The sequence below is a fragment of the Serinus canaria genome, chromosome 2, assembly GCF_022539315.1.
Source record: "Serinus canaria isolate serCan28SL12 chromosome 2, serCan2020, whole genome shotgun sequence".
NCBI lineage: Eukaryota > Metazoa > Chordata > Aves > Passeriformes > Fringillidae > Serinus > Serinus canaria.
Window position 1 is genome coordinate 1,056,549 of NC_066315.1, and position 22,078 is coordinate 1,078,626.

Below are 22,078 nucleotides of genomic sequence, written 5' to 3' on the forward strand. Positions count from 1 at the left end.
GGGCCACTTCCGGGCTCTCCCGGAAGTAGCCGTTGCCATAGAGAAACCGGAAGTGGACGCTGCCATGGCGACCCCGGACGCCACGCCGGAATCGACTGCAGAGGGGTCGCAGGTGGGACAGGGCCGAGGGGATGCCCGGGGGGTCGCCCTCCCCTCCTCAAGGGGCCATCGGAGGTGGTATCCCCGCATAGGCGGCATCAGCCACCCCAGGCATCGCCCCCCACCCGCCTCGGGAGTTGCACTGGAGGGAAACACGGTGTGCTTCAGTTGGGAGGGACCCTAAGGATCATCCCATTCCGTCCTCTGCCACCGGCAGGGACACCTCCTACTGTCCCAGGGTGCTCCCAGCCCCAGTGTGCAGCCTGGCCTGGGGCACTGCCGGGGGTGCAGGGGCAGCCACAGCTTCCCCCGACAGGTCCCAGCCCTTCCAGATGGATTTTCCTCAAAATCCTGCCCAAATCTGAGCTGTGGGAGGGGGAGCCTCCGGCTGGCAAGGCTTTGGAGATGTGTGGATCATGCCCACGTGGGACTGGGGCTGTTTTTTCCTGGCAGGAGGAAGAGGAGCAGGAGAGCTCTCAGGGGCAGGAAAAGAGTGCAGGTTCTGCATCCAAGGCAGAAAATGAACAAGAGGTAATTCCAAGGGATCCTGGCGTGGTTGGGCAGGGGGAGGGACCTCAAACCCTCCCCCTGCCATGGCTGGGACACCTCCCACTGCCCCAGGCTGCTCCAAGGCTGTGAAAAACGCCAATCACTTGGTTGGAGATTTTAAAAGTTTAATGGTAATAAAATAGTTGTACAAATAGTAATACAAATTGGAGTAATAAGAATCTGGACAATCAGAGTTAGGACAATAAAAACAAAGACAGATGCACAGTCCAGGTGCCTTCCTGGGCAAGTTAACCCCCAGTGACAAAGGATTAACCCTTAAAAGCAATGGCCTCTTGCATACTCATATAGCTCATACACGGTGCAAACATTCTTTCCAAACAAAAGTGTTCTCTGGTTATTGTCAGCTCCTCCCCCTTCATCTTGTTGGCTCCTCCATGTCTGGAAGGAGGTGGAAGCAGCTTGTGTCTTTCCTGAGGAGGAGGCAATAATTCTTTTCTTGGGGATTTTGGTGTCTTGTTGCTGTTACCTCTGTGCAAAGAATTCCTTGATTAACTCATCCTTTTCCTGAGCTAGTTAAACAAGTCTCTTACATCTCATAGTTTCTATTTTAACGTTATATAATGTAAATATACATGTGTAATGTAAATATATAATATTTATTATATTTATATATAATATTTACTATTTAATAGATTGTAAATATATAATATAAATATATAAAAATATAATATTGTATAATGTAAATAAATAATATAAAATTATCTTTGGCACACTACTTTAAAAAAATTAATGCAGTACTACTAATGAATACAACACAACACATCTAGTATTCCTTTTAGTATCTGCAAAGAGCCTTCCACCATGCACTTTTCACACAGCCTGGCCTGGGACACTTGCAGGGCTGCTCTGGGAATTCCCTCCCCTCTCCTGGTGCTCACAACCCCTCCCAGCAAGGATTGCTGTTGTCCTCACCTGCCCAAACCCCACAAAGCTGCAGCAAGGAAAATGCCACTCATTTAGAATTTCTCCTCTCTCTGATTCTTACTGAAGTTCTTCCCCCCAAAAATGTTCCTTTCCTCATTCCCTGCTGTTTTTCTTGCTTTGGAGAATTAATTCCCAACTGCTCCACCACTGGGATTTGGGTTTTTTGGGACAGGTTTCTGTGAGCTCTGTGAAATTCCAGGAGCCGGAGCAGAAGCACAGCCAGGGCCCAGAGCAGGGGAGAAAGGAGAAGGATGAGGACCAGGAGAGCATCATCTCCTCACTGCTCTGTGACAGAGAGCACGAGGGTGACAGCCCCAGGTATGCCCCAAACGCCCCCCTCTGCAGTGCTTTGGATTTGTTCATTTAAGACTTTTTAAATTTAATTATTTTTAATCAATATGTTGATGAGTGTGGTGCTTAATTGGTTAATTATTAGTGTATTTATTTATTTTTTGTTGTGAGATAGGATTAGCAGAAAGGTAAAGTAGGTTTAAAACTTTTAAAAGGGTATAAAGAAAATTGTATTAATAGTGATTAAAAGGAAAAAAAAGTAGCGAGAATTTAAATAAACCTTTCAGAATACTTCTCTTTCCCCCCTCCACCATTTTTATTTTTTTTTTTACTGATAATGCAAAGAAATGATACCTAAAATTTTTATTTAGTTTATTATTTTTAGAATAGGGTTTTTTTTTAAGTTTATTTAGGGAGAGAAGTCTTTTTTGTTAAGGTTATGGAGATTTCTTTACAAGTAGAAAAAAACAGTTTTTTTGTGGTTTTTAATTTTGTTGTGAATAACAACTGCCCAGGGAACTTTGTTCCTGGCACCCTGCTTCAAACCCAACAAATCCTGGCTCAGCTCCAAGCCCCACAATTCATTTTACAGCAGGTGAAGTGTGAGAGGTCACAAAAATCCTGGATCTACCAGAAATCCCAAAGATTTTGTCCCACACCAGAAGCTGTCACTGCTTTTTGCACAATTATTGAGCAGGGGCTGTCTGCAGGAAGTGTTTGAGGGAAAATGTGGGATTTACACATTTCCAGGGATTTGAAAATCCTCAGTGCCTGGGCCTTCAGCAGCTGGATGATCCCTGAGCCCTCCTCGTGGGGGTTTTACTCAGCAGATCCTCCAGCCTTGGATATTTCCTCCAGCAAATTGCAAATCAGCTGTTCCCTGGGAATTGAAATTATTTTAAAAATAAAAGTCTGCCTGTGACAAAAGAAAACCCCTCTCCCATTCCTGTGAATATTTTGCTTCCCAAGGCTAGGAGGAAGAACACTGGTGTTCTCCAGCACTCCTGAGCCTGGTGCAGATGAGGAGATCAGGAAATCAGGATCAGTTTGGCCCTTCTCCTTTCACACCCTCACATTTCCAAGGCTGGAAGGAATTTTCAGCCACAGTTGCTTTTAATGGGGAATAAAACCTGCAGCTGAATAATTACCAAATTTTTGCTTTGAACTTTGAGTCCTCTGCCTCACCTTTTGCTGAGAAAGGATGTAACTTTCAGATTAGGGAGTGCAGGATGATTCTTGTCCTTGTTTTTCTCTGTCCTCAGAGCACCAAGGCGAGCCCTGGCGTTCGTGCGGGTCAGGCCAACTGCTCACTTTGCCCAAGACATGATCAGGCTGGGGGCAGACACCAAGGTACAGCCAAAGAAACTGCAGTGGGAAAGGTCTGGGGTTTGGCTTCAGCTTTTCCAGTGGAAACCCAGGATTTTTCCATCCCTTGAGCCCATGGATAACGTTTTGGGGGTGGCTGTGGTTTTGTCACAGCGAGGGTGAGGATGGAAAACACAATTGCTGTGGTACAATCAGCAGGAAAACCCTCCAGAGGACTGGGGCTGGCTGATCCATGAGGATTTCCCAGTGCTAACCACAAATTGGCACAGTCTGTTTCCATCCTCTCTTATGCAAATCCCTCCCTTTGCCTTCTCTTGCTTAATTAATTTCCCTGAGGCACAAAATCACTGAAAGTTAAACAGATGAGCTTAACCACATTTCCTTTTGTTTATAATACTTGTCACCAGAAATTTTGATTGCATTACCAGATATTTTTAGGACATCTAGACCCATCCAAGGCAGTCCAATAACTGTGTTATTTGTGCTCCCTTCTCTGCTTAACCCCAGGTCCTGAAGTGCTGAAAACCCTCAGGGCTGTTGAGTTGATCTCCCTCTCTTGTTGGCTTGCAGAGCATCGATATCTACATCCAGAAGAGTCCCAGGGGAGGAGTTGTGAATAACTCTCAGACTGACTGGTCCTTCAAGCTGGATGGAGTCCTGCACAACACTTCCCAGGAGATGGTTTATGAGACTGTGGCAAAGGACTTGGTGTGCAAAGCTCTGCAGGGCTACAACGGTGATTTCTTGCAATTCTTGTTCTTTTGGTCACAGCAAGAGGTTGGGTTTGAGCAGAGAGCTGTTTGCTGTTCTGTTGGAGGCTCCCTCCTGAGTTTTTCCTTTTGCTTTGGGATTTTTTCAGGCACCATCATGTGCTATGGGCAAACTGGAGCTGGCAAAACCTACACCATGACAGGAGCAGCCTCTGAGTACAGGAACAGAGGGATCATCCCCAGAGCTATCCAGCAGGTACTGACTGCAGCTGGCCGGGAGGAGAGGAGGGAGGGACACCAGGGAACACTCTTCTGTCACCTCTTGCTGATAGGAAAGTGTTTGAACACACTGAATGAGTTTTATGTGGGTTTTTTTTCCCCTTCATTTTAGCCCAGGGATGATGGTTAAAGAATAAAGGAGTTTATTGCCATTTTCAGAGGTTGCTCCCCTTTAGTTCCTGTTTGAATTCTTGCTGCTCCCCAGATGTCACTGAGCCTTCAAAAGAGGTGTGTTCCAAACTGTTGTTTTGGGAAATCAGGATAAAACTGATCATAAAATCATTGAAAAACACCTCTAAGGCACAGAGACACTGGCAGGGGGTGCCCAGAGCAGCTGGGGCTGCCCCGGGGTCCCTGGCAGTGCCCAAGGCCAGGCTGGGCAGAGCTTGGAGCAGCCTGGGACAGTGGGAGGTGTCCCTGCCATGGCAGGGGTGGATTGGGATGGGCTTCAGGGTCCCTTCCAACCCAAACCATTCCAGAATTCCATGATTCTATAAGATCATTAAATCCAAATCCAAGCTGAGCCCTCAGAGCTCAGATTTAGCCCCACACACCCCTAGATGCACTTGGAGCTGTTCAGAACTATTTCTCTATCAACATCTGTCTCTGTATTACAGAAATTGATATCTTGTACACACCTCAATGTATTTATTTCTATTTTATATCCATTTATATTTCACACCCTTCTCATTTCCCATTCTCACATTTCTAAGCAGGACAAGGGAAATATATCTTTTATATCTAATATATCTTTTTATATATTTTAATGGGAAATATATCTTTTTATATCTACTCTGTTTACATCTTACATCTACTCATACCACACCATTTGTATCTTATACCAACATCTGCCCAAATATCTCTGTTTATATCTTACATCCACATGTATTACACAGATTTTATATCTTATATCTTATATCTACTTATACTACCACAGATTTTATATCTTATACCAACATCTGCCCAAATATCTTCCCTGTTTATATCTTTACATCTACATATATTACACAGATTTTATATCTACTTATACCACTACAGATTTTATATCTTATATCAACATCTGCCCAAATATCTTCTCTGTTTACATCTTACATCTACTTATACCACACCAATTATATTTTATACCAACATGTACCCAAATATCTTCTCTGTTTTTTTCTTACATCTACTTATACCACACCCTTCATATCTTATACCAACATCTACCCAAATACCTTCTCTGAAAACCCACAAATAACTGAAAATCCTCCCTGTGAACGGACACAAACCCTTTGTCTCGGTGCAGGTCTTCAAATCAGCTGCATCATTCCTCAACATCCTGGTGACTGTCCGAATTTCCTACCTGGAGATCTACAACGAGGCCCTGTTTGACCTCCTGGCGCCGGCGCTGGGCCGGGGCTGCAAGGACACCCAGCTGGCTGTCATGGATGGTCCCCAGGGGGTCTATGTCAAGGGGCTCTCCATCCACCCTGTCAGCCACGAGGAGGAGGCTCTGCATCTCCTTTTTGAGGCAAGAGAACCCAAATGTTCCCTTCAGTCCCGTGGTTGTGGGTGCTGGCTGAAGGAGGAGGTGGGAAAGCAGGAGTGGGTGGCCGAGGGGGTGGAATGAGGTTCTGCCATTGAACCCCTCTTGGCTGTGGGGAGAAGAACTGGGAAAACTCTTGGTCTTGCAAGGAAAATGGCCCTGGCTCAGGGATTGTGGAAGATGCTCCAAGAAAAGGTGGTTTGGGGTGATGATGGCACTGTTGGAATTGACAGCAGGGCGGTTCAGGGTGAGAGGTTTGTAAGGGGATTTGATTACTGAGATCAGCATCTTTTCCTCATGGATGCTTCAGTTGGTGAGGAAAACAGGGATGAATAATTGGATCTGGCTGCAGGAGGTGGATCCTCACCCAGAGCCATCTGCTGTCCTTAAAATCTGTCTCTGGCCTTTTTAATAACCCAGTGGTGTCCTGAGCTCTGGAATGTGCAGGAGCCTCTTCCTTTTTAAAGAGCAGAAGGGTGATGACGGCTGGGAGAGCTGGGAATGCTCCCCTGGAGAGGAGAGGGATCTGGAGAGAGCTCAGAGCCCCTTCCAGTTCCTGGAGGGGCTCCAGGAGAGCTGGAAAGGGACTGGGGACAAGGATGGAGGGACAGGACCCAGGGAATGGCTCCCACTGCCAGAGGGCAGGGATGGATGGGAGATTGGGAATTGGGAATTCCTGGCTGAGAGGGTGGGGAGGGGCTGGGATGGAATTCCCAGAGCAGCTGTGGCTGCCCCTGGATCCCTGGCAGTGCCCAAGGCCAGGTTGGGCACTGGGGCTTGGAGCAGCCTGGGACAGTGGGAGGTGTCCCTGCCCATGGCAGGGGTTGGATGGGATGGACTTTAAGGCCCCTTCCAACTTCCCTTTGTGTTCCTGGCAGAGGTTCAGATCCCTGCCCATCACACCTGTGGGAATTTTCAGCACCATTTGAAGCTTGGGGAGCTCTTTGCTTTTCCAGTCATCAGGAAATGGAAAGAGCCACAGAGGTGTTGCCTGGCTTATCCTCAAAAAGCCACAGTTCCATGAGCTGAGCCTGGAATTTTCTCTCCATTGGCAGGGTGAGACCAACAGAGTGATAGGAGAGCACAGCCTGAATAAGAATTCCTCCAGATCCCACTGTATCTTCACCATGTACATCGAGGTGAGGGCTCCAGCCTGCTTCCTATGCACTGGCACAACTTTCTAGGGCTCCAGGAGGATCTTTGTTTTTTCCTGTATTCCAGTTTTGTCAGCCCCTAAGTGCAGTTTCTCTTCCTCTCTCCCTCAGTGTCGTTCCAGAGATTACACAAATCACAAATGCCTTAAATCTAAAATCACCTTAATTGACCTGGCAGGGTCTGAGAGGCTGAGCAAGACTGGGGTGAGTGCTGGGAGCTCCTTTGGGTCCCTTTGGATAAACAGGGAAGGGAACAGAGCTGGGGAGGGTCTGGAGCCCCAGGAGGGGCTGAGGGAGCTGGGAAGGGGCTCAGCCTGGAGAAAAGGGGAATCAGGGGGTCCTTGTGGCTCTGCACAGCTCCTGACAGGAGGGGACAGCTGGGGACACCTGGGCTTTACTCCTAGGGAGCAGGTACAGGAGGAAATGGCTTCAGGGAGAGGCTTCAGGTTGGATATTGGGAATATTTCTTTCTGGAAAGAGCTGTCCAACCCTGGCCCAGCTGCACAGGGCTGTGGTGGAGTCCCCATTGCTGGAGGGATTTAAATCCCTGTGGATGTGGCACTGGGGATGTGGTCAGGGCTGGCCTTGGCAGTGCTGGGGGATGGTTGGACTGATCTCAGAGACCTTTTCCAGCCTCAGCCATTCCCTGATTCTGTGCCATTCTGCACTGACCAGAACCAAAGCAGCATCAGCCCTGCAGAGTCCTCCCCTGCTGAGGAGCCCTCCCTGTGCTGCTGTGACCAGAACTGTCTCCTCTTGCTCTCCCTTGCAGTCCGAGGGCCAGGTGAGGGTGGAGGCCTCCTACATCAACAAGTCCCTGTCCTTCCTGGAGCAGCTGATCATCGCCCTGGCCGATCCCAAGAGGGAGCACATCCCCTTCAGGCAGAGCAAACTCACCCACGTCCTCAAGGACTCGCTGGGTAAGAGCTGCCACTGCCCCCAGCTCCTGCAAAACTGGGCAGGGCAAGTCCTGAGGCCATCGTTTATCAGGGAATCCTGGAATGGTTTGGGCTGCAAGGGACCTTAAGGATCATCCATTCCCCCCCCTGCCTGGCAGGGACACCTCCCACTGTCCCAGGCTGCTCCAAGTGTCCAGCCTTGGACACTTCCAGGGATCCAGGGGCAGCCACAGCTGCTCTGGCATCCTGAGAAACAGAATCTTTACCAGCACCAGGAATCAGAGTTTTTATTCCCATTCTCTTGCTGGAACTCAGAGATTTTATTCCCATTCTCTTCCTGCATCCTCCTTTCATGAGACACAAATTTCACCTTTTTAGCCACTCTGTGCCCCTGTTTCTGTTCCCTTTGGAGGGACAGTTACATCCTTTGTGCTTCTTTAAACTGAAAGAGCCCTGGGTGGGATCCTGAGCAGGAATTCCTGGCTGGGAGGGTGGGGAGGCCCTGGGATGGAATTCCCAGAGCAGCTGTGGCTGCCCCTGGAAGTGTCCAAGGTTGGACAGGCTGGGAGCAGCCTGGGACAGTGGGAGGTGTCCCTGCCCATGGCTGATCACCAAATCCCTCCCACCCCAAACCATTCTGGGATTCTGTTGGAACCCTGGCTACTGAAAATTTTAGGTTTTCTGTGTTAACAGACACTGACCCCCCAAGCAAACACTCCATTTAACCTAAAACTGTAGAGAAAACTTCCAAAAATAAATAATAAAACTAAAATTATATGTACATAATTTGAATAAAAGTGTGTAATATCACATAGCAGAAAACTCTTAAATTTTAAACTACAGTAATATATATAAAACAAGATAAAAGTTTTTAGACAAGATGGTCTTTCTTCTTTACCTTCCTCTTCATAAATTTAAATAATATTATGTAATTAAATTTTAAAAATCCACATTACGAGTCACAAGTAATTACTTATTAAGTTAAAAATAATTTAGGTATCATTTCTTAATTAAACAATTTATCCTTTAAAAACCTTGTTAAAAAAATACAACTCCATTTTTTACCTCTCCTCTGTTTTAATCAGCACATAATAAAATACAGTGCAGGAAAGGAATCAAAGCAATAAAAATCACCCCAAATGATGTTATTTGCTTTATTTTAATTCTGATTCTTTCCCAGGGGGAGGCTGCAACACTGTCCTGGTGACAAACATCTTTGGGGAGGCCGAGCACGTGGAAGAGACGGTGAGTGGGAGGAATTCCCAGCTCATCCCAAACTGAGGAGAGCTCAGGTGGTGGCTGGGAGAGCTGGGAGTGTTCACCTGGAGAGGAGAACAGCCCAGAGGCTCCAGTCCAGACTCCTGAGAGCCTCAGGCACAGCAGGACTGCCCAGACTGAGGCTCACTGGAGAGAAAATAATAATAATAATAATAATAATAATAATAATAATAATAATAATAATAATAATAATAATAATAATAATAATAATAATATAATAATAATGCTGCATTGTTATTATTAATACATAATCTGTAATAATACAGAATATACCATAACATATCAATTATTAATAGTATTATTAATAGTTAGTAATGAATATTATTAATTATTAATTTTAGCAATGTAATATCTATATTAATAATGATTTATTACTAAAAGTATATAATGTATAATAGTATATTAATTAGTATATATAATAGTATATTAATATTAACATAATATAAATAATATAATATAATATAATATAATATAATAGAATAGAATATAATATAATAGAATATAATTATATAATATAATAATATATAATAATAGTATTAATAATCATTATATATTTATATTTATATTATTATATAATATCGTATATTATGATATAATATAATAATAGTAATAATATATAATAATAACAATAATTATTTTATATTTATATTTTATATTTATATATAGAAGTATATATATTTATATTTATAGCTATATTTATATTATACTAATAAATGTTATTACACTGTGGTATTATCATTAATATATAATCTGTAATAATATAGACTATACCATAATATATTAATTTTATTAATATAGTTAATAATTAGTAATTATTACTAATAATGTATTAATTTTATTAATGTAATTATCTATAATAATAATTTAGTCATAAGAATATGTAATGCATTATAATTATATTATATTATATAATGTTATTATGATATAATATAACAATAGGATATATTAATAGTAATAATTATTATTCTATATTTGTATTATTATGTAATACAGTATAATATATGATATAATAATAGCAATAATATAATAATAGTATTTGCTATATATTTATATTTATAGTTATAGTTATAGTTATGTGTTAGATTATAATAATAAAATTTAAAATAATAATAACAATAACAACAACAATAATAATAATAATAATGCGTTATTATTAATACATAATCTGTAATAATACAGAATTTATTATTATTGTTATTGTTATTATTATTTCCATGGGACATGCCCTGCTGGTGTCCCTGGAATTGCCCAGCTCCCCGCAGAGCTGAGCTGCTGCAGCAGGAATGGGGAGGGAGCTCCCAGGGCTCGTTCTTCCACCTGTGAGTGACCAAATGGTGCAAATGCCCCTGGGTGAGCTGACCTGCAGCAAACAGGGAGGAACCCCCTGGAACAATTCACAGATTTGAGAGTTCCCTGCTCCTGGGTCTGACAGAATGGAGTAGAAAGATCAGGAAAATGGTATTTCTACCAAGATCTCTTTTATTTCCTTTAAACTTTTATTTTCCAGCTGTCCTCCCTCCGCTTTGCCACCAGGATGAACTGGGTGACGGCTGAGCCTGTCCCCAACGAGCCCTTCTACAGGGAGGTAGGGTCAGCAGGGGCCTGGGGAAGGGAAATGGTTTCATTTCATCATTCATAGTGAGGAAATAACCTGAAAAACCTGAGGAAACCCAAGCAGTTCCTGACCCTTCCTCAGCCAAGCTGGCACTGCTGATTTTGGGTTGGTGATAAAATGGATCAACATCAAACCCTTGTACAGGTTTGTAATTGGAGCTCCCTGGTCTAAGGCACAGCCATGCAGGTAGTCACAGCTCCCTGGGAATTCTTTCTTCTGCATATCCCACATTTTTCTGATGAGATTCAGCTCTCAACAGAGAGGTTTTGTGGTGAATTATTGCCCTGACGTGCAGGGAAATATCTCCAGTCCTGCTGCAGCTTTCCCCTGTTGCTGCTGGTAACAGAGCAGCTTCTCCTCAATTAAAAACTTGGGTAATTAAGGGAATCATTCAAAGGAAGGGACCACAGGATATCAGAGTGCATTTTCAGAGTGAAAACCAAACTGGAGGAGCTGAAATTGGAAGGTCCAGAGGTCCCTGCAAAGCTGCTCAGTGCCCACTTCTCCCTGAATCCCAAGATTTTGTGCTCACCTTTTTGGGAACACATTTTAAAAAGTGAATCCTTGAAGATATTCCATGTTGGGGAGAAATCCAGTCAGATCCAGCACAGGAAAGCCTCCCCTTTGTCCCAGTTACTGCCAGAGCTGCTGAGTTCAGGGCAGAGGTGAGCCCTGCACAATGCTTGGCTTCCAGGATCATATCCCAGATCCTGGAATTTGATGGTCCCTGCAATTCCAGACCAGGAAATCATCCCATTAAAAAGCAGTGATGGCTTGGGCAGGCTCTGCAGGCAGCACCCAGCACAAACTGTCCTGCAGGGAGTAATAATAAAATATAAATAATAATTAATCAAGGGAAAATCAAACTGATTCCCTGCTGCAGGCCCTGAGGGAGCTGGGGTCCAGCTGGGATATTCTCCAGCAGCCAATTTTATGCTGCTTTAGCAGTTTGTTGTTTTTCCAGTATAATTTAGTGGTTTTCTCACCCTTTTTTTCCTGTTAGCCATCAGTGAAGGCTCTGGAGGAGGAGATCCAGCTCCTGAAGCAAGAGCTGATCATGCAGGTCAACTTGGTGAGGAGCAGTGAGCTCATTGTCCAGTGGGGTTGTGTCCTTCCCTCTGCTGCCAGCGCCATCCTCTGGGCTTAGGGAAACCTCTGAAGGTCCCACTCGGTGGGATGGTCTTGGAATTTCAACCCCCAGCCACTGGAGATGGGGTTTGGGTGTTTTCCAGACTCTTCTCTTGGTTGGTTGCTCCCAAACCCCATCTCCTGCCAAGTCAGGTGATGAGAATGCCAAGCAGAAATGGGCACAGCAATTCCAGCTGTTTGCCAGAGCAGTGGAATCACAGAATTCCAGAATGGTTTGGGTTGGGAGGGACCTTAAATCCCATCCCATTCCCACCCCTGCCATGGCAGGGACACCTCCCATTGTCCCAGGCTGCTCCAAGCCCTGTCCAGCCTGGCCTGGGGCACTGCCAGGGATCCAAGGGCAGCCACAAATCTCTGGGAATTCATCCCAGCCCCTCCCCACCCTCCCAGGGAACAATTCCTTCCTTGAATTCATCCTGACTGTCCCTATTTCAGTTTAAAACCATCACTCCTTGTCCCACCACGGCAGGACCTGCCCAAAGCCCTGTCCCTGTCCTTCTCACAGGCTCCCTCAGCTGTTTGCAACTCCCTGATTCTCAGTTTTCCAATCTTTTGGGTTTTTTTTAGACAAGTCATTCCTTGATGACTTACAACCCCCTGACTACAGCTCAGAGAGCAGAAATCAGATCCCAAGTCCAGAAATACCTCAGAGGAGTCATTGAGGAAATCGATGTAAGTAGTGAAAAAAGGATTTAAACCCTGATTCCATCCTCTTTCCCTCCAAGAGAGGAGCAGTGACAATGTCTTTTGAAGAGGCTGGTTTTCACCCCAAACCCACTACAGAATTGTAATTTGATTTTTTTTTTCCTTTGTTAAGTCTGTTGCATGTTTTCATTCCATTTTTGCTGATTTGGAGGCTCTGGAAGTATTTCCCTTAATCTTAAAACCCCTTAAACTGATTTATTTGGAACTCCTTTATATAATTAATACCAAAATTGATGGCTTTGTTCTTCTCTTCCTCAGATTGTGAATGTCAGGCAGATCCAGGAGGTGTTTAGACAGTTCAAAGTGATTTTAAGGTAAGTCCAGAGATCCCAGAGTGGTGTGGGTTGGGAAGAACCTTAAGAACCATCCCATGGGCAGGGACACCTCCCACTATCCCAGGCTGCTCCAAGCCCCCTCCAACCTGGATTAAAGGTTCAGACAAGGAGATGGGACTGAGCAGAGTTAGCAAGGTTTGCTATGGACCATTAAAAGGTCCTGGAAAATATTAAAATAACCATCAAAAAGTTTTAATTAAGGAACCCTAAAGGAATGTCATGGAAAAGGAGAGGAAGAGAGTGGACCAAGGTTACCATGGGAGGGGTGTTGAGGGATAAAACCACAGGTAAAGGGGTTTATCTTTGGGAATGTGCCTTTGGCAGGGCTCACAGGTGGGAAAGGGCTCCTCAAGGGCTGTTTTTTCCTTAGCCAACAGGAGGAAGAGCTGGAGAACAGGCTCTGGAACAAGTACGGGCTGGGATACGTGGCTGGGGCTGGCCCTGAGTCCATCTCCAGCTCTGATCTGCGTCTGGAGGAGGCTGAGGAGGAGGAGGAGGAGGAGGAGGAGGAGGAGGAGAAGAGGAGGAGGAGGAGGGCACGGTAATGCCTGGGGCTGCCTGGCCCAGAATGCACCTGAGAGCTGGCTCCTCTGTGCCAAAGTGGGAGTTGTGTAGAGCAGATTTTTCCCTGCTGAAATCAAACTCAGAAATGTCACTGGGGCGAGTTTGTCAAAAAAGGTGTCCAGGGCAGAGATGCACCATGAACAAAGAGGAATTCCAGGCAGCAGGGGGATTAATTGGGCCCTTTGTCTGCACAGAATAATTTAGGAAATGGGAATTAGAGTCCCAGAAAGGTTTGGGTTGGAAGGAACATTCAGGATCATCCCATTCCATGGGCAGGGACACCTCCCACTGTCCTAGATTGCTTCAAACCAAACCCAACCTAGCCTTGGGCACTTCCAGGGATGCAGGGGCCACAGCTTCTCTGGGAATTCCATCCCAGGGCCTCCCCACCATCCCAGCCAGGAATTCCTCCCAATATCCCATTTAAACAGTGCCCTTTCAGTTTAAAGCCCCCTCAATGTCCTGTGCAATGCCATCTCCAAAGTGACCTGTGTGTCACCGGGCTGGAGAAGGTGAGGCCCTGCCTCTGCTGAGATCCCTTTTTTAATCCTTATCATGTCTGGAGCCAAGTGTGTAAATCCCACCTAAGCCATAAATCCTCCTGTGGGCTCTCACAGAGTTTTATTTCCCACATTAGGCTGTTCCAGGGGATGGAGGAGCTGCTGGGTGAGGTCTGGACAGCTTCCATGGAGTGCACAAATGGGATATTCCTTTGTGTTTCCATCTTTCCATGGTGTCCACAAATGGGATATTCCTCTGGGTTTCCATCTTTCCATGGTGTGCACAAATGGGATATTCCTTTGTGTTTCCATCTTTCCATGGTGTCCACAAATGGGATATTCCTTTGTGTTTCCATCTTTCCATGGTGTGCACAAATGGGATATTCCTCTGGGTTTCCATCTTTCCTTTCTGTGCTTCCAGGCTGTGCACAAATGGTTAATTCCTTTCTTTTCCAGGAAAGCACAGTTGACCAGGACCAGGACTCGGAGGCTGATGCAGGCACTGTTGAGATTGGAATTCCTCCTGCATCCCCCATTTCTGATGGGGAGAAGGAAGCTGATGAGTGAGTTAAGCAGTCACACACCTCTCCTCCACCTCTGATAATTGTGGAATCATGGAATTGTCAAGATTGGGAAAGCCCTCCCAGATCATCCAGTCCAACCATCCCCCAGCACTGCCAAGGCCACCCCTGACCCTGTCCCCAAGTGCCACATCCACAGGGATTTTAAATCCATCCAGGAATGGGGACTCCACCACGCACTGGGCAGCTCTGCCAGGGCTGGAGAGCCTATTTGGGGAAGGAATATTCCCAATATCCAACCTGAACTCCCCTGGCCCAGCTTGGGGATGTTTCCCCTTGTCCTGTCCCTGTCCCCTGGCACCTCCTGTCCCCCTCAGGGCCTTTCCCAGCTGTTGTCCCCAGTCCTTGTGGCTCCCAAGTGCAGGACCCAGCACTTCCCGGTGCCCAGCTCTGGTCAGGCAGGAATGTGCAGCCCATGGAAGAAGGAATGAAGGGATCTGCCAGAGGAGCAGCAGAGATTTGGGGAGGGAAGGGGAAGCAGCCAGTCCTGAGCAGAGGAAGAGCCTTCAGGGTACAGAAGTGAACCCTGCTTGGTTCCTCCCTGACACTTCCCCAAAGTCTCCATGGAGGGAGCAGAGGAACCAGCAAGGCCTTGGTGTCCACGTGGCCCCTGGGCTCTGCTGTGCTGTTTTGGTTTCAGGAGATGTGGCAAACACTCCTCTGCCTGTGTTCCAAATCCCACTCTCCTGGTCACACCTTTCCTTGGGAAGAAATCCCCTGGGAGGGAGGGCAGGCCCTGGCACAGGGTCACAGAGCAGCTGGGGCTGCCCCTGGATCCCTGGCACTGTCCCAGGCCAGGCTGGATTAGGTTTGGAGCATCCTGGGAGAGTGGGAGGTGTCCCTGCCATGGCAAGGGTGGATTTTAAGGTCCCTTCCAACTAAACCCATTCCATGATTCCATGATGATTCTCTTTCTATTCCCTGCAGTCGATGCTGGAGGGGTTTGTGGAGGGAAAGGAGCAGGGATCCAGGTTTGGTTTAACTGTGGGGTTGGATCAAATCCCTGGGGATTCCTTTTGGAGAGGGTTAACCTTTGTCCAGGTGTGCCCAAGGCTGGGCAGGGTGGGATGCTCTCCTTGGGATCCTTCTCAGGAGAGCTCCTCCAGCCTGGCCTGTACCCCACAGTATCCAGGGCACGTCCTCCACTCTGAGGATGAGGGATTTGTGGGAGCAAGGCTGATTTCATTCCTTGTCAGTGGATATTCCTCTGGAAACTTGGTGGAAGCTGTCTCAGATCAGTTTTGAACTCAGCAGAGGCAAACCCTCAGCGTGTTTTTGAAGAAATGAATGAATCTGGTTTGTCTTTGCCTCCCTGTCAGGAAGGAAAGAATTGGGAGCCCTCCTCCTGAGGCAGGTCAGGATGAATCCTCATCATCCAAAAGCCCCACCAAGGATCTGGAAGAGGAAGAGGAAGAAGAAGAGCAAGAAGAAGAAGAACAGGAAGAGAAAGGAGGTGACCGGGACAGTGATGAAGAGTCCTCAATCCGATCTTCAGAGGATTTCCAGAACCTCAAGTAGGTTTTCCCTGGGAGGGAGTGAATCCCCTTTTCCAGAGGGTGCTTTACACTGGATTGTGTTCCCTGAGTGCAGCTCCAGGGCAAAGGGGAGGGATTTGGAGATCTGCAGGAATACAGGACAGGAGTGGTGGTGGGAGCCCCCTGAGTTCCACGTGGTGGTGGTGGGGGTCACCTCTGTGCTTCCAGCTCTGCCCTGGCCACTTGCTCTTGAACATTTAAAAATTTAAATTTATTTAATTTCTTTAATTTCAATTTATATTTTATTTAAATTAATTTGGTTGTTTAATCTCTGAAAACTGCAGCATCCCTTTGGTGAGTGGGAAAACTGCAGGGAGACCTCACCTGCAGCCAGAAATCCCCACAGTCATGGAAATGGAGCTAAAGAATCCTGGAATTCCAGATTGGCTTGGGCTGGAAGGCAATTTAGGGAGTATCCCATTCCATCCCCTGCCTTGGCAGGGACACCTCCCACTGTCCCAGGCTGCTCCAGCCTGGCCTTGGGCACTGCCAGGGATCCAAGGGCAGCCACAGCTGCTCTGGTAATTCCATCCCAGCCCCTCACCACCCTGCCAGGGAACAATTCCTCATTCCCAATGTCCCATGCATCCCTGCCCTCTGGCAGTGGGAGCCTGTGTCCTGTGTCACAGGACATTCCCTGTGTCCTGTCCCTCCATCCCTTGTCCCCAGTCCCTCTCCAGCTCTCCTGGAGCCCCCTCAGGCCCTGGCAGGGCTCTGAGCTCTCCCTGGAGCCTTCTCCTCTCCAGGGGAGCATTCCCAGCTCTCCCAGCCTGGCTCCAGCCCTGCAGCAGCTCCCTGTGCTGTTGGCTCAGGGCTGGGGCAGCTCTGCAGATGGGCTCTCACCTGAGGGGCAGAATTCCCATTTCCTGCTGCCCAGGCTGGGATCAGCCCAGGATGTGGTTTCTGGGTTCCAGCAGGGCAGTGAAGCTGTTGCAGGATTCCCTCCTGGAGCTCCTCACCGTGTCTCCATCCCCTCTGTGCCCTCCACACGGGATTTGTGCCCTCTGGGGTTCCCAGGGCTGGCAGGACAGGCTGCTGCAGCTGCAGGAGGCACATCCCAGAGCCCTTCCAGCAGCTGGGAGCTGCCTCTGGGAGCTGGAGCTGTGGCACTTTGCCCAGGGGCTGTTGTTTACAGCCCTGTGCCAGCTCACACAGCCCTGGAGGAGCTGGAAAATGCCCTTAAGAGGTCACTCAGGGAAGGCAGGAGCTGCAGTTTGGAGTCAGGAATGTGGAGCCCTCTGGGCACCTGCCTTGGAACAAGACGAGCTTTAAGGTCCCCTCCCCCCCAAATCATTCCATGGTTTTCTGTCTCTGCCTTCTGCTCCCAAGCCCATCCTGCTCTCCAGGAATATCACCAGCACAGAGCAGCCCCTGTGCACTGTGACATTCTCCCTGTTTTGTCTGGGGTGGCTCATACTGGGACAACACCAGGTGTTCTCTGGGACACGCTGGCATCAGAGCCATTTCACAGAAAAGTCAGGAATGGCACTTGGAATTCTGACTTGGGAAACAGGCAGGACTGCCAAGGCATGGCAGCAGTGCTGTGGAGTGGCCAGAGCCTGGAGCTGTGGGGTTTGGCTCCAGAGGGGGCTGGTCCTGCTGGGAATGCAGCATGGGCAGAGCACAGGCTTTTGTTGAACAATAGGGAGGAACAATATCCATTATTTTGGTGAAAATTCAACCCAGGAAAGGCTGGCTTTCCAGGGAATACTCAGTTCTGAGGCATCTCCTGGGGAATATGGTGTCTGTGAGAAGAGCTTTGTTCTGGGGGACAGTGGGTGTTGGGGTTGGCATGGGAGCAGTGTCAGGGACCCCAAAGGAACCCACAGAAATCCCATCAGACCTCGGCTGTGGCTGTTCCCAAGGACTGGGGAGGCCACACCTCAAATCCTGAGAGTTCTGGGCCCCTCACCACCCTGAGGGGCTGGAGCATGTCCAGGGAATGGAGCTGGAGCCCCAGGAGAGGCTGAGGGAGCTGGGCAGGGCTCAGCCTGGAGCAAAGGAGGCTCAGGGGGGACCTTGTGGCTCTGCACAGCTCCTGCCAGGAGGGGACAGCCGGGGGGGTCGGGCTGTGCTCCAGGGAACAGGGACAGGAGAGAGGGAACGGCCTCAGGCTGGGCCAGGGCAGGTTTGGGTGGATATTGGGAATGTTCCTCCTGGAAAGGTTCTCCAGCCCTGGCCCAGCTGCCCAGGGCAGTGGTGGTTCCCCATCCCTGGAGGGATGTGACATCCCTGTGGATGTGGCACTTGGGGACATGGTCAGGGGTGGCCTTGGCAGTGCTGGGGATGCTTGGACTCGATCTTGGAGAGCTTTTCCAAGCTGAATCCTTCACTGCAGGGCAGGACAGAGTGAGCTCCTGTGTCTGTATCTGCTTTCAGGCCCCTTCTGTCCAAGCAACAGGCCTTTGAGGTGTTCAAGAAGGAGACTGGACGGGAGATCCACAGGATCTTCAGGGACAACAAGAGAATCCTCATTGCCAAGAAGAAGGGGAGCCATTCTGTGGCACAGAGGATCAACAGCCTCAAGGAGCAGATGGAGGCAACCAAGGAGGCTCTGGAGGCTCAGAAGAAGAAGCGGAGGCAGGAGGGTGAGGAGGCAGCAGGGGACAGGGGATGGAGCTCTCATGATCTCATCCTTGATTTGATTTAGTTTAATAGAGGTGGTGGTTAAGGAATTGCCCTGGGATAGGGCTTTGCCTCTGGATTCCCAATATTTCCTCTGTCCCCATGTGATTTCCAGGTTCCAGAGCAGTTTTGGGTGGTCACAGAACTCCAGAATGGTTTGGGTTGGAAGGGATGTTAAGGATCATCTCACTCCACCCCTGCCATGGGCAGGGACACCTTCCATTGTCCCAGGCTGCTCCAAACCAAATCCAACCTGGCCTTGGACACTGTCAGAGATCCAGGAGCAGCCACAGCTGCTCTGGACAGCCTGTGGCTCCCTCCCAGCCAGGAATTCCTTCCCAATATCCCGTCTAAGCAATCCCAGGGACTTTTCCCCTGGGAGCCACGTCAGACCCTCCATCAGGTGTGACATCTGCAGAGCCCTGCCCCTGCTCTCCACCCTCACCAGAACCTTCCCTTCCTTTTTTCCCTCTCCAGGAGAATACATGGATGAGAAAGGACAGGTGATCATTGATGAGACGGAGTTCTCCCTGATTGTGAAGCTGAAGGAGCTGAAGGAGGAGCACAGGGCTGGCTTTACTGAGCTGAAGGACCTGAAGGCAGAGATCCAGTACTGCCAGCACCTCGTGGATAAGTGCAGGAAAAGGCTCATCACAGGTACAGAGCACCAGGGGATAAATCCAGACTGGAACACTCCCAAACATCCTGGGATTCCACAGTGGTTTGGGTTGGAAGGGACCTGAAAGCTTATCCAGTTCCAATCCCCTCCCACTGTCCCAGGGTGCTCCAATGTCCAGCCTGGCCCTGGACACTTCAGCTGCTCTGGGAATTCCATCCCAGCCCCTCCCCACCCTCCCAGACAGAATCCCAGTATCCCACCCATCCCTGCCCTCTGGCAGTGGGAGCCATTCCCTGGGTCCTGTCCCTCCATCCCTTGCCAAATTACCATTCTCTGTTGTCCTTTGTCCTGCTGCCTTCCAGACTGGATTTTACCCATAATCAGGTGGGATTTTCTGACCTTACCTCGAATTGCTGCAGATTCTCTCTCCCAGATAATGTCCCTCTACTCCCTGGCCCCACCCCTACATGGGGAAAAAGCCTCCCACAAGGAATCTTACACTGCTGACCCCGATCTCATCCTTGATTTGATTTAATTTAACAGAGGTGGTGGTTAAGGAATAGCCCTGGGACAGGGCTTTGCCTCTGGATTCCCAATGTTTCCTCTGCCCCTATGCGATTCCCAGCTTCCAGAGTTGCAGCCTTATCAGGAAAAGGAGCTTGGCCAAAGCTTTGCCTGGGAAATCCCTGCAAATTCCTGCTGGGCTCCACCTTGAAGTCTGTGGGTTCCAACTGGCCCTGCTGTATCCCTGGATCTGCCCCTCTGAGGGAAGCCAGTCCCTGTAGGAATTCCAGAGCCCCAAACATTTGGATGCTGAGCACATGGCAGGTTTTGCAGGGGACAGCTTGGATCCATCAGAGCATCCCACGCAGGAAGCAATGGGATAATCATTCCCATCATTCCCAACATTCCAGGGATAAACAGGACCCAGTCACAGCTGTGCCACTGCTTCCTGCTGGAGCTGCCTTTGGCATTTTTGGGTGCTCCAGATGTTTGCAGTTTGTTCAAACACCCAGGACTCTCCCAGATCAGGAGTGGAGTGCCCTGGGAAATGCCCAGGATTAATGAGGACATAATTCCCACCTGCTGTGTGTTCTCACTGCCTATTATGGGATGGCAAATGGCTGTGCTTGAGTGTGTGGGATTGAAATCTGAGCCCCAGCCGCGCTGCCCATTCCAAAGGGATTCTGGGGGCTGCAGGAGTGGTGGCTTCTCATGGCCAGGGGACTGTCCCCAGAGCTGGCCACCACCTCCTGGCCACCTCAGCACAGCCAACAGCCTCCTTAAATTCACTTCTCCAATCGTTTAAACTCCAAATCCTGGAGTTCTGGGCTCCTGTCTGAGGGGTTAGGAGCACTGAGATGCTGCCTGATCCATAGGGACAAGCAATCCATGCTGTCTTTGGGTCATTAATTACAGCCATTAATTGGCCCTCTTGGCTCTGCAGAGTTTGAGATCTGGTACAACGAAAACTACCGTCTCCCTAAAGATGTGAAGGAAGCTCTGGAACCTGGTGGGAACATCAGACCTGGAATGATTCCCATAAACAGAGTCATGTGCCTGGTGAGTTATCCCAGAGTTCTGCTGATTCTCCTCAGGAGCCACGTGGGGGGTGGTGAGGGAATGAGGGAGCCTGTGGAGGGAGGAGCAGGAGGAGAAAAAGGAGGAGGAGGAGGAATGAGGCACAAAGGGAATATCTGGAGCCACATCCTGCTGTCACATTCCCTTCACTGTTCAGAGGCTAAATCAGGACAGTGACTGAGGCACCTGGGCATCTGTGGAACACCAGGAACTGGGCAAAGTGCCCGGGGGTGCAGGGAGTTTGGATTCCCAGCCTGTGGGATCCCAGCTTTGCAGCCAAACTCTGGGGCACTTGTCAGTACCAGTCCTGTGGTAGGAGCCATGTGGGGAGCTGCGTCTTTTCTCATCCTGGAAAGCACATTTCTGCTCAACTCCCCATTTCCCAGAATTCTTGCATCTAAAAAAGTGTGACCAGAAGGGGGGAATTCTGCACCTCTGAGCCCCAGGACCAACAGCACAAGGACCTGGAGCTGCTGGAGAGATCCAGAGGAGGCCCTGGAGCTGCTGCAGGGCTGGAGCTAGGCTGGGAGAGCTGGGAATGTTCATTTTTCCTGTGGGAAAATCCCAAGCCTTGCAGGTTTTTGCCCAAAGCTGCTCCTCCAAGGTGTGGAAAGGGGAACCTCTCACTTGCAGGGTTTTCCTGGCTGAGTGGGAGTTCGGTGCCACAAAAGGGATGGCTGTCCCAGGTGCCCAGGGGTGTTCCTGCACATGGAATGGGGAATGCTTTTCCCTGGCAGGATGAAGATCAGGACCAGTTTGAGCAGGTGCAGGAGAAGGTGCTGCCAGACTGCCCAGGCTCCGTGTCCTTCTACAGGGCCAGGATGAAGAGAGATCAAAAGGTAACCCCAGGGAGAATCCCAGAAGGGATTGGGATGGAAGGGACCTTCAGGACCATCCAGTCCCAGCCCCTGCCACAGGCAGAGACACCTCCCACTATCCCAGGGTGCTCCAAGCCCTGTCCAACCTGGCCAGAACAAACTACCCCAGAGAGAGCTGGGAATGATCACCTGGAGAAGGCTCCAGAGACACCTCAGAGCCCTTCCAGGCCCTAAAGAGCTGGAGAGGGACAAGGGATGGAGGAACAGGACACAGGGAATGGCTTCCCACTGCCAGAGGGCAGGAAGGGATGGGATGTTGGGAAAGAATTCCTGGCTGGGAGGGTGGGGAGACACTGGAATAAAATTCCCAGAGCAGCTGTGGCTGCCCCTGGATTC

The 22,078-nt window shown here is 48.7% G+C and overlaps 1 protein-coding gene across 1 annotated transcript; it reads left to right on the forward strand.

The window, feature by feature from the left end:
• Window positions 1-40: 40 nt before the first annotated feature.
• KIF9 (kinesin family member 9) lies at window positions 41-19,304 on the forward strand. Its single transcript, XM_050971212.1, has 20 exons — window positions 41-112; window positions 553-630; window positions 1,793-1,911; window positions 3,147-3,234; window positions 3,781-3,946; window positions 4,070-4,176; window positions 5,485-5,709; window positions 6,780-6,863; window positions 6,990-7,082; window positions 7,651-7,798; window positions 8,958-9,022; window positions 10,563-10,640; window positions 11,674-11,742; window positions 12,387-12,491; window positions 12,783-12,838; window positions 13,230-13,400; window positions 14,380-14,486; window positions 15,824-16,018; window positions 18,419-18,627; window positions 19,142-19,304. The coding sequence occupies exons 1-20, from the start codon at window positions 65-67 to the stop codon at window positions 19,169-19,171; spliced, it is 2,241 nt and encodes a 746-aa protein (XP_050827169.1). The 5' UTR covers window positions 41-64; the 3' UTR covers window positions 19,172-19,304.
• The last annotated feature ends 2,774 nt before the right edge of the window (window positions 19,305-22,078 follow it).

Excerpts from the sequence above, each read along its gene's own strand:
- KIF9 (XM_050971212.1), top strand. The coding sequence starts at position 65 with ATGGCGACCCCGGACGCCACGCCGGAATCGACTGCAGAGGGGTCGCAG. Across the intron at positions 5,710-6,779 it reads CTCTGCATCTCCTTTTTGAG|GGTGAGACCAACAGAGTGAT; the intron begins GCAAGAGAACCC and ends CTCCATTGGCAG. Across the intron at positions 12,492-12,782 it reads GAGTCATTGAGGAAATCGAT|ATTGTGAATGTCAGGCAGAT; the intron begins GTAAGTAGTGAA and ends TCTCTTCCTCAG.